General features: G+C 42.1%; 1 protein-coding gene across 2 annotated transcripts in view; it reads right to left on the bottom strand.

Annotated features, from left to right (window-relative positions):
- zmat4a (zinc finger, matrin-type 4a) overlaps nt 1-15314 on the bottom strand; it is a 79911-nt gene extending 64597 nt beyond the window's left edge. Inside the window, exons 1-3 of one of the 2 annotated variants that reach the window (XM_048243049.1) lie at nt 15065-15314; nt 3323-3388; nt 2263-2364 (exon numbers count right to left, since the gene is read on the bottom strand). In XM_048243049.1, the coding sequence (XP_048099006.1) occupies nt 2263-2364; nt 3323-3388; nt 15065-15151 (255 nt within the window). In that variant the 5' untranslated portion in view covers nt 15152-15314. The remainder of the gene's footprint in view (nt 1-2262; nt 2365-3322; nt 3389-15064) is intronic. The other variant, XM_048243050.1, reaches the window with a different exon arrangement.
- Nucleotides 15315-17303: the final 1989 nt, after the last annotated feature.

Below are 17303 nucleotides of genomic sequence, written 5' to 3'. Positions count from 1 at the left end.
ATGGATTTTTTTTTTTTCCATTTTGTTTTCTTTGGCGGGTGGTCAAGTTGTAACTGACGGACATGAACTGGACATGAACTGGACATGAACCCCCCCCCCCAAAGCATGGACTGAACCCTGTCTTGAAACATCCGGGTCACAGCGTACTAAAGGTGCATGCATGTTGGATGTTTTTTGTTTTGTTTCTATTTCTATTCAGAAATTGAGTCTCATACTGCACCATTGGGAAATGATCATGGGGCGTGTTTCAACCGATACAGGGGAAAAAATACCTCTGCACACAATTGTAGCCAATTTGTAAGCTTATACATACTTGTTCACATTCCAGCGAAGCACAGCTACTTGGGCGAAGTGTTTTGCAGGCAGCACCTGAAAAGCTCCGGTGTTACTTCTTCAAACCCCAAGGAGCTTTGATTTCCCTGAATGAAAACATAGTTTGTATGTATATGCTTACATTTGACATTGTTATTTGTACACGTTGTAACTATACAAATCACAGCATGTAAATAGGAAAATATTGAAATTCTTTTGTCACTATTGGAAGGTGTAGGCTAATAAAGCCGGCCACTTCAAGGCACTTGTGGTAAGCTAGGCTAGCGGTGGGTGCGTCATACCGAGTAACTACACACACACAGATGACAAGGGTATGTATCGACTTATCGAACTCTGGGGAATATGGTGAATGAGCTAAAGTCCCAAAAAGTCAGCGTGTTCCTTTAATATCTGTTTTTTCTTAATTTTTTAAAGTGATTGCACTGTAAATATATTGTAGAACAGACACAATAGCAACATCTATAGCAACATCTAAAACAGCTATTTTGTTGTAAACAAAATCAACCAAGGTGCACTCTGGTGACATGAATGACTAGGCACGGTTGCTCAAATATCTATGATTGCTCATTGATCCATTATCGTATAAATCTCGCCCAGACGGTTTGATTAGTCCACACAGTTTTCATAGAAGCTTCTCAAGTCCAGACCGAAATGTTGTGGGCGGGGTTAAATTCTAGGATGGCTTCCAGGCTACACCAGATCACTAGCATTCCAAAAATTCATAGGTGAAAATAAATAGTAAATGTAAATCAGATGTATAGACCAAGTATACTTGCGTATACAAGTAATTAGGTCTCTGCACTTATCCCATCCGTAAATTAGTAAACACACAAAGCACACAGTGAACACACGGTGAGGTGAAGCACACACTAACCCGGGGCAGTGAGCTGACTTGCTACAGCAGCCTTTGAGGAGAAGTGAGAGGTTAGGTGCCTTGCTCAAGAGCACTTCAGCCGTGGATGTAGGCATGAGAGAGCAGTGCTCGACCACTCCCCCCGTCCGCATTTTCCTACTGGTCGGGGATCGAACCAGTAACGCTTCGGTTTCAAGCCTGAAGCTTAAAAAGCCCTTTATTTAAGGTCAAGGCATAATGTGGGTAAAAATGCAGACCGGTTTCAGCCCTCTGAGCCTTCCTCAGGTTTGTGGTATGTGAAGAATACCTTATAGGGGCTGTATGTAGAGTACAATGTGGTCACATGGTCTGATTACACCTGCATATAAAATGTAAACATTAGTTCCTTCCTGAAGTCAGCCAAGCAGCCTTGTTGTTTCTACAATAGTACTACTTTCAATCTTCAAGAGCACCTTGCATGTATCTGGCTTCTACTACCTTCACGACATAAGCATTCTGTATTTCCTTCCTTTTTGTATTCAGATGCATAGGAGATGTTTGATATGCAGAAGTAGTACAGCTTACCTCAGAAGTCTCCTTTCTGCACCTGGAAATTCAAAGGGAAAACCCTTATGCTGCCTTTGTTTGCTCTCCCAGGAATGTAGCGAAACTAACATAAAATAACAATGAAGTGCAACACAGAGAGTGCTTCAGCCCCCCATAGACTCAGCCTTGTGGTCTATACATGTGGCCACAGCGGAGTTTCAGCCCTCTGGAAAGCTCTGACCCTGTGGTTTTCACACACAGCGCACCTTTGTTCTCAGTCAAGAGCAGCCTGGACTTACTGCAGCGTGAACCACTCCAACCACAAAGGCCATTCTCGCACTGACTTATACACCTCTGAGGGATGGTGGTTATGGTGTTTGTGGAGACAGTGGTGGGCAATGTATGTGTTGTGTGTGTGTGTGTGTGTGTGTGTGTGTGTGTGTGTGTGTGTGTGAGTGTGTGAGTGTGTCTGTTAGGTGTAAAGACAGAGCGGTGAGAGACTAAGAATAATGGGGCTTGGAGGCCCAGACCCCACGGGAAGAGCGGCTCACCTCATAATGGGCAACCCTCTGAGATTCGGAAATGAGCTGTGCACTGCACACCTTGCAGTAGCTGTCTGTGAAGAGGCTCTGGTCCACTTCGGGTGACTTCATCTGTGAAGAGAGGGAGAGTGAGAGAGAGAGAGAGAGAGAGAGAGAGAGAGAGAGAGAGTCAGGGTCGGCCTTCAGCAGGTGACGCAGACAAAAGAGCCGTGCCAAAACCATGCATCCCCCCCCTCCACTGATGTTTGTGTGCTGCCAGGCTAGGGAAGATTCTGCCGTGCAAGTTTCCACTATTTTCCACTACTAGCATGCATGTCATCAGTTCTTAGTGCAAGACACACTGTGGAAATCACTGCACTGCTTCAGATTTATGCATCTCCTGTTGTGCTCTGCAATTTATCCTTCCCTCCTCCATTGCTCCCTCCCTCCCTCCCTCTCCATCATTCTCTTTCAGTCTTTTTTCGTCAATATTTCTTATATCCCCTGCAGTCTCTGGAACACCAATTTGAAATAAAACGACTCTCGAGCCAGATGTAGGTACTATGAGGCAATCAGTTCACCCATTTACACCCCCAAAAATAAAAAAAAAGCGTATCCAAAAAGTCATATCCATTTGGGGTCAGCATGAATAAATGAACACTTATTTTGAGACTAAAAGAAATAATGGCCCTTAATGTGGTCTTTTAATGCCACCGTGTAGAGGTAGTGGGAAGATAGCAATTAGATTTGGCAAGATGCTCCTTCACTATTCATAGCCTGCTGCTATTTCTACTCTCTATTCTAATTTAGCTCCTCTCCTCCCTTCCTTCAGAGCCTAACAACATCTTAGGCATATTCACTCTCTCTCTCTCTCTCTCTCTCTCTCTCTCTCTCTCTCTCTCTCTCTCTCTCTCTCTCTCTATTTTAGACTTTTTTAGACCAAGCGACCACAGGCAAACATGTTGTGTTTATTAGAATACTGAAATAAACGAATGCATGCATGGGGCATAGTCTACTGGGTGACAGTGAAAAAGCTTTTAAGATCTGGTGCTGTAATTAACATAGACTTGACAGCTCAGCTTATACCCACACATAAGGCTTTAGTTAACCCATCCTCTGAGAGATTCTCCATCCCAGCCGCCTCCTCATTGACATCCTAAGGGATCAATAGGAAAGATCAAAGCTCAGAGGGCAACCTCCAGCATTAGCATACCACTGCAAATAATGTCACTCACCACACAGTTAGCAGAAAGCCACACAATACAATGAGGCCATGTTCTTTTTTTTCTCATCAGACATTATCATTAGACATCTTTGGTAACACTTAATGTCAAACCCAGTATCCATAAAGCATCACAAACACATTCCTAAGATGTTATAAAGTACTTATAATACCACATTTAGACGTATGTCTATATAAGTACACAGTAATGACCGCACTAACTACAAATCACTACAGACTGCACTCACTACAATGTTATAGCCCTTACAGCCCTCACATAAGTACCGAAGAATCGGTAATAGAGCATCTTTTAGCAGTTGATACTGGCACTGGTGACATCTTTGCCTTATGCTAGTACATCGAATGCTCTTTATGGATGTGACATACAAGCCTTCAAAATAAATGTTACGCAAAGTTTTCACTATGCCATTGTACCACTTTATGACCATCATTATTATTATCATTATAAATACGTTGTGCTTTATGGATACTGGGTTTAAGTAAAGTGCTACAGAATTAGTTTTGCAATCCTAAACACATAATGTTGCACCACAAAGATAGTTCCAGCATAGTTCAGCTTTTTGATGCTGTTGTTTACCCTTGGTGTGTTGAGGGTTCAGCAGGTACAAATTTAGCAAAAGCTCTTGGTTTAAACCCTTTGGTGCTTTAGGCTTTTCCTGACAGACATCCGATTCAAATATAGATCCTAACAGTTGGTGTATCAGGGAAGGAGCACTGAGGTTTAATGGAGATATATCCAACTCTGTGGATCAAAAGCCTGGATCAGCATTTTGAGCTTGAATAAAACATGTATTATAAGTGCATTGGTGTTTTCTTCTCAATGCCACATCCAACGTAATGAGTTGTAATTGCTGTCTAGATTGTATGGAGGACCAGTTTGGACCAGACGGCTATTTTCCCCTCAGTATAATCAATCACTTATGTCAATTAATGTCAATGCACAAAAGCTAATGTCATATGACATTATAATACCTAAAATAATAACAGTCAATCAAAATATCATTATACTGTGATTTTATTTAGAAAATGGGACAAATACAGTATCTCCCTAATCAAATAATCCCCACTTTTAAAACCATTTGGTCCCAATTCTGCCGCTAATTCCAAGGGAAAGAGTTCACCACAATGCCAGCACTAGTATTTTCAGGCACAGTTCCTGAAAACCGGGGGTGACCTTGATAGCGTGTCATTTCACAATGGAACAACAAGTCTTAGCTGTTGCATCAGTCAGTGGCACACTGGCATTAAGGGGTCCAATGGGGAGGAACAATGACGAGGAGATGAGAATAAAATCTGTCAGATCACACAGTGCCTGCCTGCCTTCCGCAGAACCAAGGGAGGAGGAGGAAGACGAGGGTGAAAGGGAGGGAGGGAGGGAGGAAGAGGGGGGGGGGGATAAATAACCCAAAGCCTCTCGGTGAAGTGCTCTGCCATAATCGGCTGCGAGCAGCTCGCTTCAGTGCTGGCAAAGATAGTGCCCGAGTTACAGCAGGACGAGCAGCATAAATTAGCGTTTTTAAGAGTTCTTTTCAGTTCAACCCTCAATGGTGCCCCAGCTTCGGGAGTGCGGTCACCTTCTGCACTAAGCCACCCATGCACCCATGCATCCAGACAGATTTTATTATTTAGTCAGTGCCTGTTTTGGAAAAATGGCCACGTATCCTTCCTGGATTACCATGTCAGAACCTTGATGACACATTACAGTATTACCATACAATTATCTGTACAGCTTTCAAACGTGGGCCTTTCAAAACAACACCAAAGCAACATCGAAAAATACAATAAAATCAACAACGCCCTCTTTCAGCAAAGTCAACACTCTGTGAATAACTATGATTAACTGTCAAGGTATGATAAGTCGACATGAAGAAAAAAAGATGTATCTGTTTCTGTTTCGCAACCATGATTCCATAAATAAGCCTGCTTTCCAATTATACAGAGGCGAAGACGAAAAAACATCTTGTGACTTGTAAAGTCAGGTCAGCACTGGTGATGTATTAAATGCAATATAAACAAACCAAGGTAGTAGGCTTTTACTTTCTGTGCCATATACTTTAATGGAGTCTGTCTCGGTCTGGTTCTGGCGTCTTGCATCGGCCAGTGCTGAAGGAGCAGAAAATCACTCTGAACGCGACAGCCAGTGGCCTGAGTGTCTATCTGTCTGAGAGGGAGAAATGGTGGGGTGGGGTGGAGTGGGGGCAGAGAATGGGTGAGAGATGGGTGAGAGAAAGACAGAGGGAGAGAATGGGAGACAGACAGAGACGTAATGAAAGAAAGATGGATAGACAGTGAGTGAGAGAGTGGAAGAGAGAGAGAAAGAGGGGGAGACAGAGAAGGGAACTGGTGGTGAGGGGGTTATTGCCAAGACAACAGAGAGGCCAGTGTGGTGGGCGGCCCTGACAGATGTTCAGCCCATAAAAGGTCTGTTGTAATTCGTCAGGGAAGGTGTTGAGCTGTGAAGCTGGACCGCAGCCCACACGGCCATGTGCTGGGGTCACCGTGGGCTGTTGTCAAGGTGCCCCCCCCACACACACACACACACTCACTCATGGAAAAAATAAAAACACCTGACGCTGCAGTCTGACGCAGTCATCAACTGTTGGACAGGTGTGTCAGCGCAACAGTGCTGCGCCGTCCAGGTATAGATAGGTAAGCAAGCAGAAAACACAAACACACACACACACACACACACATGCCGATGCTCGTTTATGGAGCCCCAAAAAAATCAACCAACACTGACAATGGTGACCGACGTACTGAGCAAGCTCTGCTGACAGTGCTGGCCATGGTTGCAACATGTTTTCTCTCCTTTCCAAAACTTGTTAAGGACACAATGAGAGATGACGTGTCCGCTGACGCAGAGGAAAGAGCCTTCCGTGGATATGACAGTCCTTCATAGCCTACATAATTAATGGTATATCACAGCCAAGGGAAGCTGAAGACCCTTTCTGTGTCAGCCTAATTTTCTCAACTGGCTCCACATTTTTCTCCTTCCAATTAAAGTTATGCTTTTTTTTTTAAGTAGGGCTGAGTGGCTGTATAATTCATGATCAAACCCAAGGACCATGGAACAGTTTAGGGTGATGGTAGCTTTTAAAGTTTACCGCTTCCCCTGTTTGTTTCACGAAAATTACTTGAGTTGAATTCCCCAAAGGAACTCGTGATGAGAACTTCACATTTAAACAAACGGAAGAATGAAAAAAAGAATCACGTGATCGTCTCTCCACAGAGAGACCTAGCAACACTACAAAGCCCCACTCCTGAGGAGTCGAGTCGAGATTTTTGAATATTCATGCCATTCTGTTGAACCATACAAAATTAAATGGAATTCCGTAAACAACCCTTAATTAAACGCGGCACAGAAGACAGAGCTGCGTGAGACGTTGTCAGGGAAAGAGACCTTGTGGAGGAAACTTCTGCATTGCTCCCAAAACCCTCCCTCCATCGTCGGAGAGCGCGCTTCTCTCTCTCGCGCTGTCCCATGTCCCAGTTGAGCTCATTACCATTCCATGGCAGCACATCAGAGCACGCTGAGAAACTGGGATGAGAGGCGAGGAGCGGAGCAAGAGGCGCGCCTGCTATGTATCCTAATCAGAGGAATTACCATAGACAGCGGGTGTTAACGTGCTGCAACAACTCTCCTGCCGAAGAGCTAACTTTATATTGGGGGGTAAAAAATGTGCTTTAATGCCACAAGGCAGACTGGCTGGCGCGGTGACACAAAGGAGGACGTGGAATGAAAGTGATTGTTAAAAAGCAAAAACTCACTGGTTGGGAAAAAAATAAAAGCCTACTATAAATCCCTGTGGTAAAACATATAGTGGAAGATCTGAGAGGTATAGATTATACATTGGTGAGAAGGGTTCCAGGGAACAGGATGTCTAAGAATGGAAATTAAACAGATTTATTGCCATCATGGATTTCCTTACAGCTGTGGAGGCACTTCAATAGAAAGCTAGCGCAAGGGTTTAATTATAAATCTATATGCTCTCTGGCTAATATAAAAGACAATACTATATCACAGACAATACAATAGACAGTACAATATAACATGTATCAATGTATGGAATTACTAAGTAGGGGACATGAACAACACGATTCTATTACTAAGATACTAAAATGGCAAAATTATGTGAAAACACCTCGTGAGCCATCAGTTAGTAATGCGCCGGTTTCATAGAAAATAGATGACACAGAGCACACATTAAAACTGAAACAGCACTCTGGTGACTGACGAAATCACAACTGCAGCAGAGCCTGAAAATAGAATAAAGAGTGAAAGATGCCTGCTCCGGTCCAAACACACTACTTAGCTGCCTTACAGACTCAAGGCACCATCACAGAGCTAGCTAAGCAGAGAGGCGAACAAAATACCTTTGGCAAAGTAAGCATATTCTAATAAAATAATGATGCAGGCAGAATCCCCAAAGGTATGACAAAAAGTTAAGACATAAAAACCTACGACACGAATGCAAGAGACCAGCGACAACAACAACAAAATAATAATGAAAAATAAAAAGACCAGGCCTGTGCATGACAGCGCATAGCACATTTATAAGTCTTTCTGAAGGACTCTAAGAAGCTGACAGAACCAAAGTGTGCTTTAATGTCAACAAATCTGGTAGAATATAATGTTTTTTTAGACTTATATCTTATTCAAAGCACTTATCTAAATCACAAAGCTATTCCAGTGTCCCAGATGAGACTCTCTCAACATTAAGAACAACATTTTCGACATGCACAGCTCTACACTGTAAAAACAAACAAAAAACAACTCCTTTAAAGCCTTTTGTCCTGGTAGCCTGCATCAAGTGACTTATCTCTGGTGTTTTTATTTCTTATTTATTCATTCATCACTTGCTTCCTGCACTGGTAAAGCTGATGAGGTCCAAAAAAAAAACCTTCAGGAGCTTCTCAGGAATAATTCATTAGTGAATAGACTCTTCAAGTGACAACCACTCATTTAAACCCTGCAGAAATAATTTACCAATGCTCTGTGGCTAGCTGCCAGCACTTGTGCCACAGAGGCAATTCTCTCACTTAGCGACAATGGCGTGTCAGTTGAGGTCTTTCAGACAATGGGCCCTAGCCCACTGCATCCTGGGCTCATGCATTTTGGATGCCTGGGGCCATGCACACACAGATCTTCAGATATTGTCAAAGACGTCTTTTGACGCAGAGGTGTCGGGTGGCGGGGCTGGGATCATAATGCTCTTTTGTCCTTTTTTTCTGTGTTGAGGGGGAGGATTAAAGGCAATCGGGCTCTGCGTCTCTGAACCTGTCAAGCCTCTGGTTGACATCCACAGAGAGGTTTGAAAAAGAAAAGGTGTCTGTCACAACCGACGGCTGAGCAAAAAAAGCATGAGACTTACAAAGCGAGGAGGATGACGAAACAAAGCTCAACTCTGGAGCTAGGGAAGATTTTCAAAAAGTTATCATCTTCCAGCTGCATCATGAGCACTTTTGAGAAATATATTTTAACACAAGCTCTCAAGAACATACAAGAAACTCAAGAACCTCATTAAAACACCAAGCATTAACAAACAAGACTGGTTTGTTCATGATTATTACAATTCTTAATTCTTTTCGAGACCAAATCCTCTACTTCAAGAAAAACAAATGAGCCTCCACAATTCCATCATGCCAGAACACTGAAGGTCAGAGCGTTCAACTTACCACACTAATTGACTGCCAAGCACATGTGAATTTGCAACAAATACAGCAGAATGATGAACTCTACTACTTACTTACTTTTCGGCTTAAATTAAGAACTTTCCTCATGCAGAGAGGCACAAGGGCACATTTCATTACTTTAGCATGGAGATTTATTAGGTTTCATTTTCATCAAGCCTCGCTTCATCAAGTGAGCAGTGGCCTAATGCAGTCGCTGCATTTTGCAGGATCACAAGAATGGCTTCTAAATCCATTTACAACATTCATTTATGTAAGAGAGAGTGCATTCATGTGTAATGTGGTTCAGTTTAGACATCGCTTTAAGTACAGATGTGGTTTGTGTGGTTGCCATTACTTAATTTATGCACACTTCATTTTCAACCTTGTGTTGCCTCAGTTGCATGTAAGTCAAAATTTGTTATGTTAGCCTTTCAACTCTCACATGATGTAATGGCTACAACATGCAAGTCCTGAAGCTACCAACATGCACCCATAGAATTCCACAAGGTCTCTGCTTATCCATATATAGCGATAGGATTCAATTATATGCATTTGCACTCTGATAACATACTTTATGTTTATATAAAACACAAATAAAAAAAAAACCTCTATAACACAGTGGGAAAAGAACGCTCACATTCAAACCACTGGACACATCATCTTCACACAGTACAGAGGGGTGCATCTGTCACTAAATGAAGAAATAATTGTGTATGGGGAATGGCTACCAGACTTGCTACTTAATGAAACATGCCACTGAGCAACAACCTGGCTTCTGGCTTAACATTAGCATTGGGTAAACACTAATGTTGGATGCCACCAACCTGCAGACAACAGCAGTGGCTGAAAGTGACCGTGGATCCACTAACAAAGTCAGACATTTTTTTACGAAACAGCCCACAGCTTCCTCTCCCTCCTCCACAGCAGACACAACGTTACCTTAAAATAGAGTTTCTCGCTGTAGGCTTTCATTACAGAGAACCTCTTGCCAAAATTTTTAAGAGAGAGGGAGAGAGGGAAATAGAGAGAGAGAGAACCTTTTATAGGGCTCCATAGTCTGGAACACAACACTACATCCTTACCAAAAGTAGGTTACACATAGGTACTTCTCACATAAATGTTTCTTCTCAAGGCTGGGTAGTTATATATTTAATTTCAATTTCAATTTCATTTCATAGTACAGCTGAAACTTACTATGAGCTTGCAGTCAAAGAACCCCTCTACAAAGATGTTTAAAGAGTATAAATCCACGAGTCATAGATCTTAAAGTCAAATGTCTGTATGTCAACCAGTCTAATTATTCTTATCAGTGACTGTAATTATAATTATTAATGATTGTAAAAAGCTAAGTGTGTAATTGACTCCTTGGATCAAATAAAACTGTCTTCTCTATTGTACACATCTATTTACCTTACCTCTTTCCCCGCCATAACAAACATTCTCAGTGAAGAGTGTTCTCGCTTTACAGATAGCTGATCAGATCATGTCACAACTGCAGAAGACAGCCCTCGAGAATAGACAGAGTGACTCAGACTGTTGTCTCAGAGCCTGGCTGTAACTACAGCTTATTGTTACAAGGTGTCTGTAATTCTCAAGGTCTAAAGTAGAACCTGGAACACTGCCCAGTCGAGGCTGTAGTGCATTAATTGGACGCTTACCGTGATCTGTAGAGAGCATAGAAGGGATTTTGTAGGAAATTAATTGGCTACTCTGTGTTCGAAATAATATACAAAAAAGGAGCGAAAACTTTGAGATTGTCTTAAGGAACAAATAGAAAAGGTCTCGGACTTTCATAATTAATGATCATAATTTTTCATGCTCTGAGCTAATGACAATATAAATGGAAGAAAAATCCCAGTGCAGTACACTTGATGAAACCTAATAATGTACAGTGGATCTTTAAAGTACCATAAGCTCTACTTTTTGATTCATCTTCAGTTTCAAAGGGAAGACCATGTAAGACAGTGCCATCAACAAAATGCAAGTTACACGACTCATATTACAGAGGCTGTCTTTTATACAAGAAAAAGAAGGTATGGCAAAATATATTGAATTATGAGGGGGAACAAGTATCATCCACCAAAAAGAGCATTTATTTATGAGCTTATTTTCATATGGTACAATACTACTGAGAGCAGGGATGGATTATAGGGATTTGCCATTTAAAGCTTTCTTTAAATAATCAGGTGGAATAAAAATGAGGCACTTTAATATTAGAGGCCTTAATGTGCTCTCCCATATTAAATGCACTGGCAAAAAAGGATGCCAGCAAGCATATTGACTTTTAAAAATAATTGCCCTCTTTGGTGTGGTTTCCAGGACCTGAAATACACCAAGTCCTGAGAAACAGTTTGCTCCAGATATCTACTAGAGATGTACCCCGAGTATAAATATTTAGGCATTTCGGAATCCTTTACTTCAAAGTAATTCTACATTAGTCACTGGGACCTGAGCTGTCACAAGGATTATGTCAAAGCAGCTGGTGGGAGGACTGTCTTCAGGGCCTAATCATGGGACTCAGTGAGAGTGAACAGGCACTGAAGGTTGGGGAGAGGGAGTAAGGGGAGGATCCTCCAAGCTGAAGTGGACAGAAAGGGGTTCACACAGGCATCCAGGCAGAGGGCCGGATCCAGGGAAGTTTGACAGGTTATTTTTATTCATCTCCATGAACCGAACATGGGCCCCAGATCCCAATAGAAAGTAAACACACCACAATGAGCCTCATTGAAACAGAAAACTGCTGTCCACAGGGAGTGATGTTCCGCATGAAATGTGAAAGTGGAAGATTATAGTCACTACACTAGCTCGTTTCTGTATGAAACCCAGGGATGAATTCCCAGAGGTTATCATCTCCGGATATGTTCCAACTTTTGTTTTGTATTTTTTTTTGGGGGGGAGGGTCTTTATTGCTTGTCTGAATACATATTCTCTGGAGAGATCATCCTTAATAACTTGTCACTAACATTGACTGCAATGTTATCTAACAACATGTTAAAGTGTTTCATAAACTTCCAGACCCACAGCTTCTCCTGCTGATGACCAGAGACTGATGTCTGCTTAAGTTATGCTAAAAAAAGATTTAAATATGTCACAGCCATTAAATCAAGAGTAGCATTGCCTTTAAGGACAGATGAACGTAGTAGGCCTATGTGGCATTTTCAAGCAGTGGGATTGAATGGGAGACAAGTTTATGTTCTGAACAAATAAAGACAATGTCCAACTCCTTTTACTCAGTAATACAGAGAGTGTACTGTATGTCATTCATCCTTACCCTATACAGTTCATGATGTTTCTTCTGACAATGTTACTTTATGGAAGTCATTCAATCTATGTTAACACTTTTTAACACCCTGCACACACCACAGTACCAGAAAACTATTGAAACCCATCATGACACCTAATGCCAAGTTGATTATACTGTGTTGGGCCAACCACATTTAACTATGTTACCTGCATAGTGTTCTACTAAGATTATGCTTCACTGCAATCTGGTCTTATGTCTTTCTAGCAGAGTGTATTGGAAAAGGGCTCTTCTCCAGGGCAAAACCGCTCTTCACAAAAACACCCAGGGGAGGGCTTGAGATACAGTACCACACACTCATTGTTACTGAGCAACGACAAATACAGATTGCTAAAGTAGAATTTTGTATTTTCAGAAAATTGCACACGAAGCACATAAAGTTCTCAGGAGATTGGAAAAGGGCTCTTCTCCAGGGCAAAACCGCTCTTCACAAAAACACCCAGGGGAGGGCTTGAACCCCCACACACTCTGGCACAGACGACAGAGTTTTTTTTTTTTTTAAGTCCAAAAATGGGTTTATAATGATGGAGGAAAATATCAAGGAGCAAGCTGTGCTCTAGCTGAGACTGTGCCATCACAAGCTCTCCTTCTGGGACCAGGCAAGGACTAACCTCCTGGTGTTTGTACTGGTTGCAAAAAACAGCTGTCAATCAGCCAGAATCCTACCAGTTAATTGATGGGGCAAATAAGGTCTAATTACATTCATGCAGGGGGAAAACTCATTTGCTGTTTCTCCACAAGAAGAGCTGCGAGAGCTTGACTTTGATGCATCTATAATGCATGAGCAGAGAACTGATCTTGTAATCTCTCAAATTCCTCTCTTTCCCCGAGACTCTACGAGTAGCATGGCGGAGTGACTGAGAGTGTGCATGCTAAGTCCTACACGCCACTACAGAAAACCCAAAAGTGCTGCCTCTCCACAGCGTAAGGTGAATTTGGGGTGGGGTTGGGGGGGGTGTGGAACCACACTGTCAACAAAGCATCAATAATTCATATATTTCATTCCAGCCCTTTCGCACAGGGGCCTTTTTTATCCATATCTGTAAGGATTCTTTACGAGCAAGTGCGGTCAAAACTGCCCACCTATTGCACCAGAAAGGTTAAGGGAAATGAGAGGTGAGGACAAGAGAGCAAGAAGTGAGAGAAAGGGAGCGTGTGTGTGTGTGTGTGTGTGTGTGTGTGTGTGTGTGTGTGCTTAAACAGATTTAGAACATACTGTATATAATTCCGTCTTTATGCACTTTCAGAGCCCAAAACAGATTTTCTGCTTTGAAACCTTATCACAGGGTCTCTTACAAAGCTGTCTCATTGTAGTCTGTGCTGGGAAGGAAATAGAAGAAAGCAAGTAGCTTCCTATCTCAAAATAGACGTTTGTTTTTGTCTCATGTTGCACTCCAGGGCATGTGATCACAGCAAAGAGAATATTAATGTTATTATACTGAGGGCTATAAGATCATCTTTTCACCACCTGAAAAAGAAGACTTCAAAGGCCATTTCAAATACACAAATACCTCTTGATTTGTAATTGGATGCCTCTAAGTGTGCTGATAAAAATAGACTTGCATTTCTAAATTGGTGACTACTAAAGAGAAGTTTTCTCTAAATATATATGCTAGAACAACAATGGAGTGGATGGTTAGCAGAACTGATCTTGGCCTGATCCACACGGTATAATCAACTAAAGTATTTCACCATTCTGCAGTCCTGTAACATGAGTAGCCTACATAAAAAACAATGTTAGCTTAACATAAAAAGACTGCAAAACAAGAAAAGGACGTTCCAAATAGATGACCATGAACATGAAAACTAACTGTGAAAAAACAAACAGAAAAAAAAAACAAAGACAGATTCGTTGGTCCCTTCATCACAGAAAAAGCACCAGTAACAATACCTACAAATATGCCTGTACGCCAGAATACCAAGTTATGTGGAGGTAAAAACAACATGTTGGTAAATACTCCACAGGGCACACTGCGCTGGTTGTCCTCGTTCAGCCGCTCTATAATTAGGCAGTAACTGGCGCATAATCAGGTGAATTGGAATAATTTTCTAATGTGGTAAGGTTAATGCTAAATTATGCACCAGCTGAGTATAATTTTATGTTCCTGCCAACTACATCCGACCACTCAAAGTATAGATAAAGAGCTGCAACAGTCCGAGCTCTGTCGGAAGAACGCAATAATTATCCAAAATCCTACAGCTATTTCTCACCATAAAAACAAAGACGGGCTAATGTACATCAATAAAATGAAGAATTGTGTCAGCCACGCTGCATAGCCTGGCTGAAATATTAGCGTGCTGTCCTATATTTCAGGTCGTAAGAATACCCCCGCCACTGAATCCTGTTGACGAGAGATGGGGCACTCTGCCTGTTAGCTCTTCACAACGCGCACTCTCGGCACCGGCGCATCCACAGTTTCAAGGATGCTGACACGAGCTAAGAAACAGGCATGCTAAAGTAAAGCTGGGCTCAGGGACTACTGTGCTCTTAATCTCAGGTGTATACGACTGCAGTTTGCCTATTTGAGAGTTAGGTTACTCAGACATACTGCAGAGTATAAACACAGTTTAACCGATCACAACAAATGGCACGTAAATAATTAAAAACGGTGTACCTGTAACTCCAAACTGTAACCCTGGTACAAGTGCGTTGGGAACACTGTCAGCTGGTGTTGCACTTGAAGGGAAACTGTGTAATCCATTGACCAGATGAGCGAGACGCTTATGGAGAATTGAAGATGCTAGCTTCATGCAGCTGCATGCAGTCCTGTAGTACAATTGCAGACGGCTCTCCGCCCCGCTCTTGCCTCATTGGCCAGCAGACAGTAGTAGTTTCACGGAGCTTCTTCACTCTTTCTTCAACAGTCGTCTCTCCCATGATGCCAGTGGAACATGAAGGTGGCAACGGTACAGTTCCTACAGCAGGTGTTCAGTCTGCCCATTGTTTTCTGTCGTGTCCACATGGTATTATGACATTAAAACACGAAACATTTAGTGAAAAGATGCACGACCACTCGCAAAATTGAAACCTAGGTACTCTGTTTTTGTTAGAAGGCTATCGAATGTGACAGTTCATACATTTGTTAAATGATCGATGGCGAGGCTGATGTTCTAGTGGGTAACTCAGTGTAGCCTAAAACATTGGATAAAATAATAATAAAAATCCCATTCACGAAAGCCATGTGAAGCCATGAGGGCAGCACCACACATTATCTGTATTAAACTACGTTTTCGGTTGTTCTCCTGGGGGAACACAGAGTTAAGAAGGGTGACCTTGTAGTTCAGCACACTGGCTATTTCAACAGCCTCCATAGCGTTTCAACTGCCACTCTGAAAATTCTCTTCTTTTTGTGTTGTTTTCTTTGATTGACCATTGTAGTTGCATTCAGCCAGCCACGAGGCCTAAAATGCTTTTATTAGTAATAATTAAATAATTAAACCATGTATTTGTAATAGGACCACACCGAAAGCCACCTAAAACCAGAAAACATAATTTCATTGGTCACTCATACAAAGTAAAAAGATAGGAAAAGAGTTGTACAGTGATGCATCAACTATTTTAATCTACAGTGATCCATTTCAGCCAAGGGAAAGTGCTGTGACCTTAAAGTCAGCACTGATTTGAATCTAAGGGGTGAAGCCAAACTCAAGGTAGGAGGGGTGTTGCATAAGACTGTCACTGTGACTGATGCACCTTGAAGCATTCCGGAAAGGTTTTCTCCTGAGCTCACTGGCATTTTCTGAAATGACACTTCGGATTTCCTTTTAAAAAACTTATTTTTGTCTCTTTTACAGAAAGAGTTGCAGTTAATACCTACTATACAATTCATTTAGCAATTTTGAGAGGCCACCAAGAATACAGTTTATGTTCTGGTTTATTTTGAATTAGAAATGTCATACTAGTAGCAATGCCTAACTGTAGGTTCTAATGAAAGACCCAGTCACAAAGAATGTACTTTCTCAGATCTCACTGTAGATTTCTTATATTTCTGTAGCAGGGATGACCCTTGCAATACATTATTTAGCAACCTGTACTGGGCCAGCAAAACGAAACCAGACCTGAAATAACCAGAGCATTTTTAGTCTGACAAAAATAATGCTGGATAAAATAAATGGGAAATTTGCCACTTTGTTATCTATCAGCGACATCGCCCTGAAGATTTCATCTTGTTCCATGCGACTGCGAGCTTGACAGTATTTTGGGGGTGAGGGCTGTTTTTGCATGAGCAGTCACACTGAGAGAGTAAATGTCACCATCAGTCAATCCATGCACTTTCGCCCGCGGCGACCAAAGGAGCGGGCGGAGTGTTTCGGCTCTGAACCTGTGTCATCTTTGCAGGGTGGGATGCACCAGACTGACAGGCTGCGGTGTGTTTCTGCGGGGTGGGGTGTGGGGGACAGTCATCGGTGTCAAGTTAGGAGACTCTTGCTGAAGCATTGTCATGTGATGTTGATGTCTGTGTGTGTGTGTGTGTGTGTGTGTGTTAGAGATGTCTGTGTTTGTGTGTTAGAGATGGCTTTTGTGGTTTGAATTCAGGTACATTCAGTTGGTTCCAGAAGTGCTGAGAAGGCCCCTATCTAGCCAAGCCTCAGAATACGCTGGCCTAAGGCACTATTCTTTTGTCATTGATTAGAGTTTAGGCTTTAGCAGGTCCACAGCCTGAAGTTTCTTACAGGGCAACTTGGATTCATGGTAGGCTATTTGATGATTTGGAATCACACAGAAACATCAGTAGGACTAAATAAGTATCTTCTCATCCAATGACTTAAATGTATAAATCCTAATATAAAACATATAGATTGTTTGTGTCTTGAGTGTGCATCCATGTAGCCTGACGAGCCAGACCCACATCA

The sequence above is a fragment of the Alosa alosa genome, chromosome 5 (assembly GCF_017589495.1).
Source record: "Alosa alosa isolate M-15738 ecotype Scorff River chromosome 5, AALO_Geno_1.1, whole genome shotgun sequence".
Taxonomy (NCBI): Eukaryota; Metazoa; Chordata; class Actinopteri; order Clupeiformes; family Clupeidae; genus Alosa; species Alosa alosa.
The sequence above is the reverse complement of the archived record's forward strand: the minus strand, read 5'-3'. Positions and strand labels throughout refer to the sequence as shown.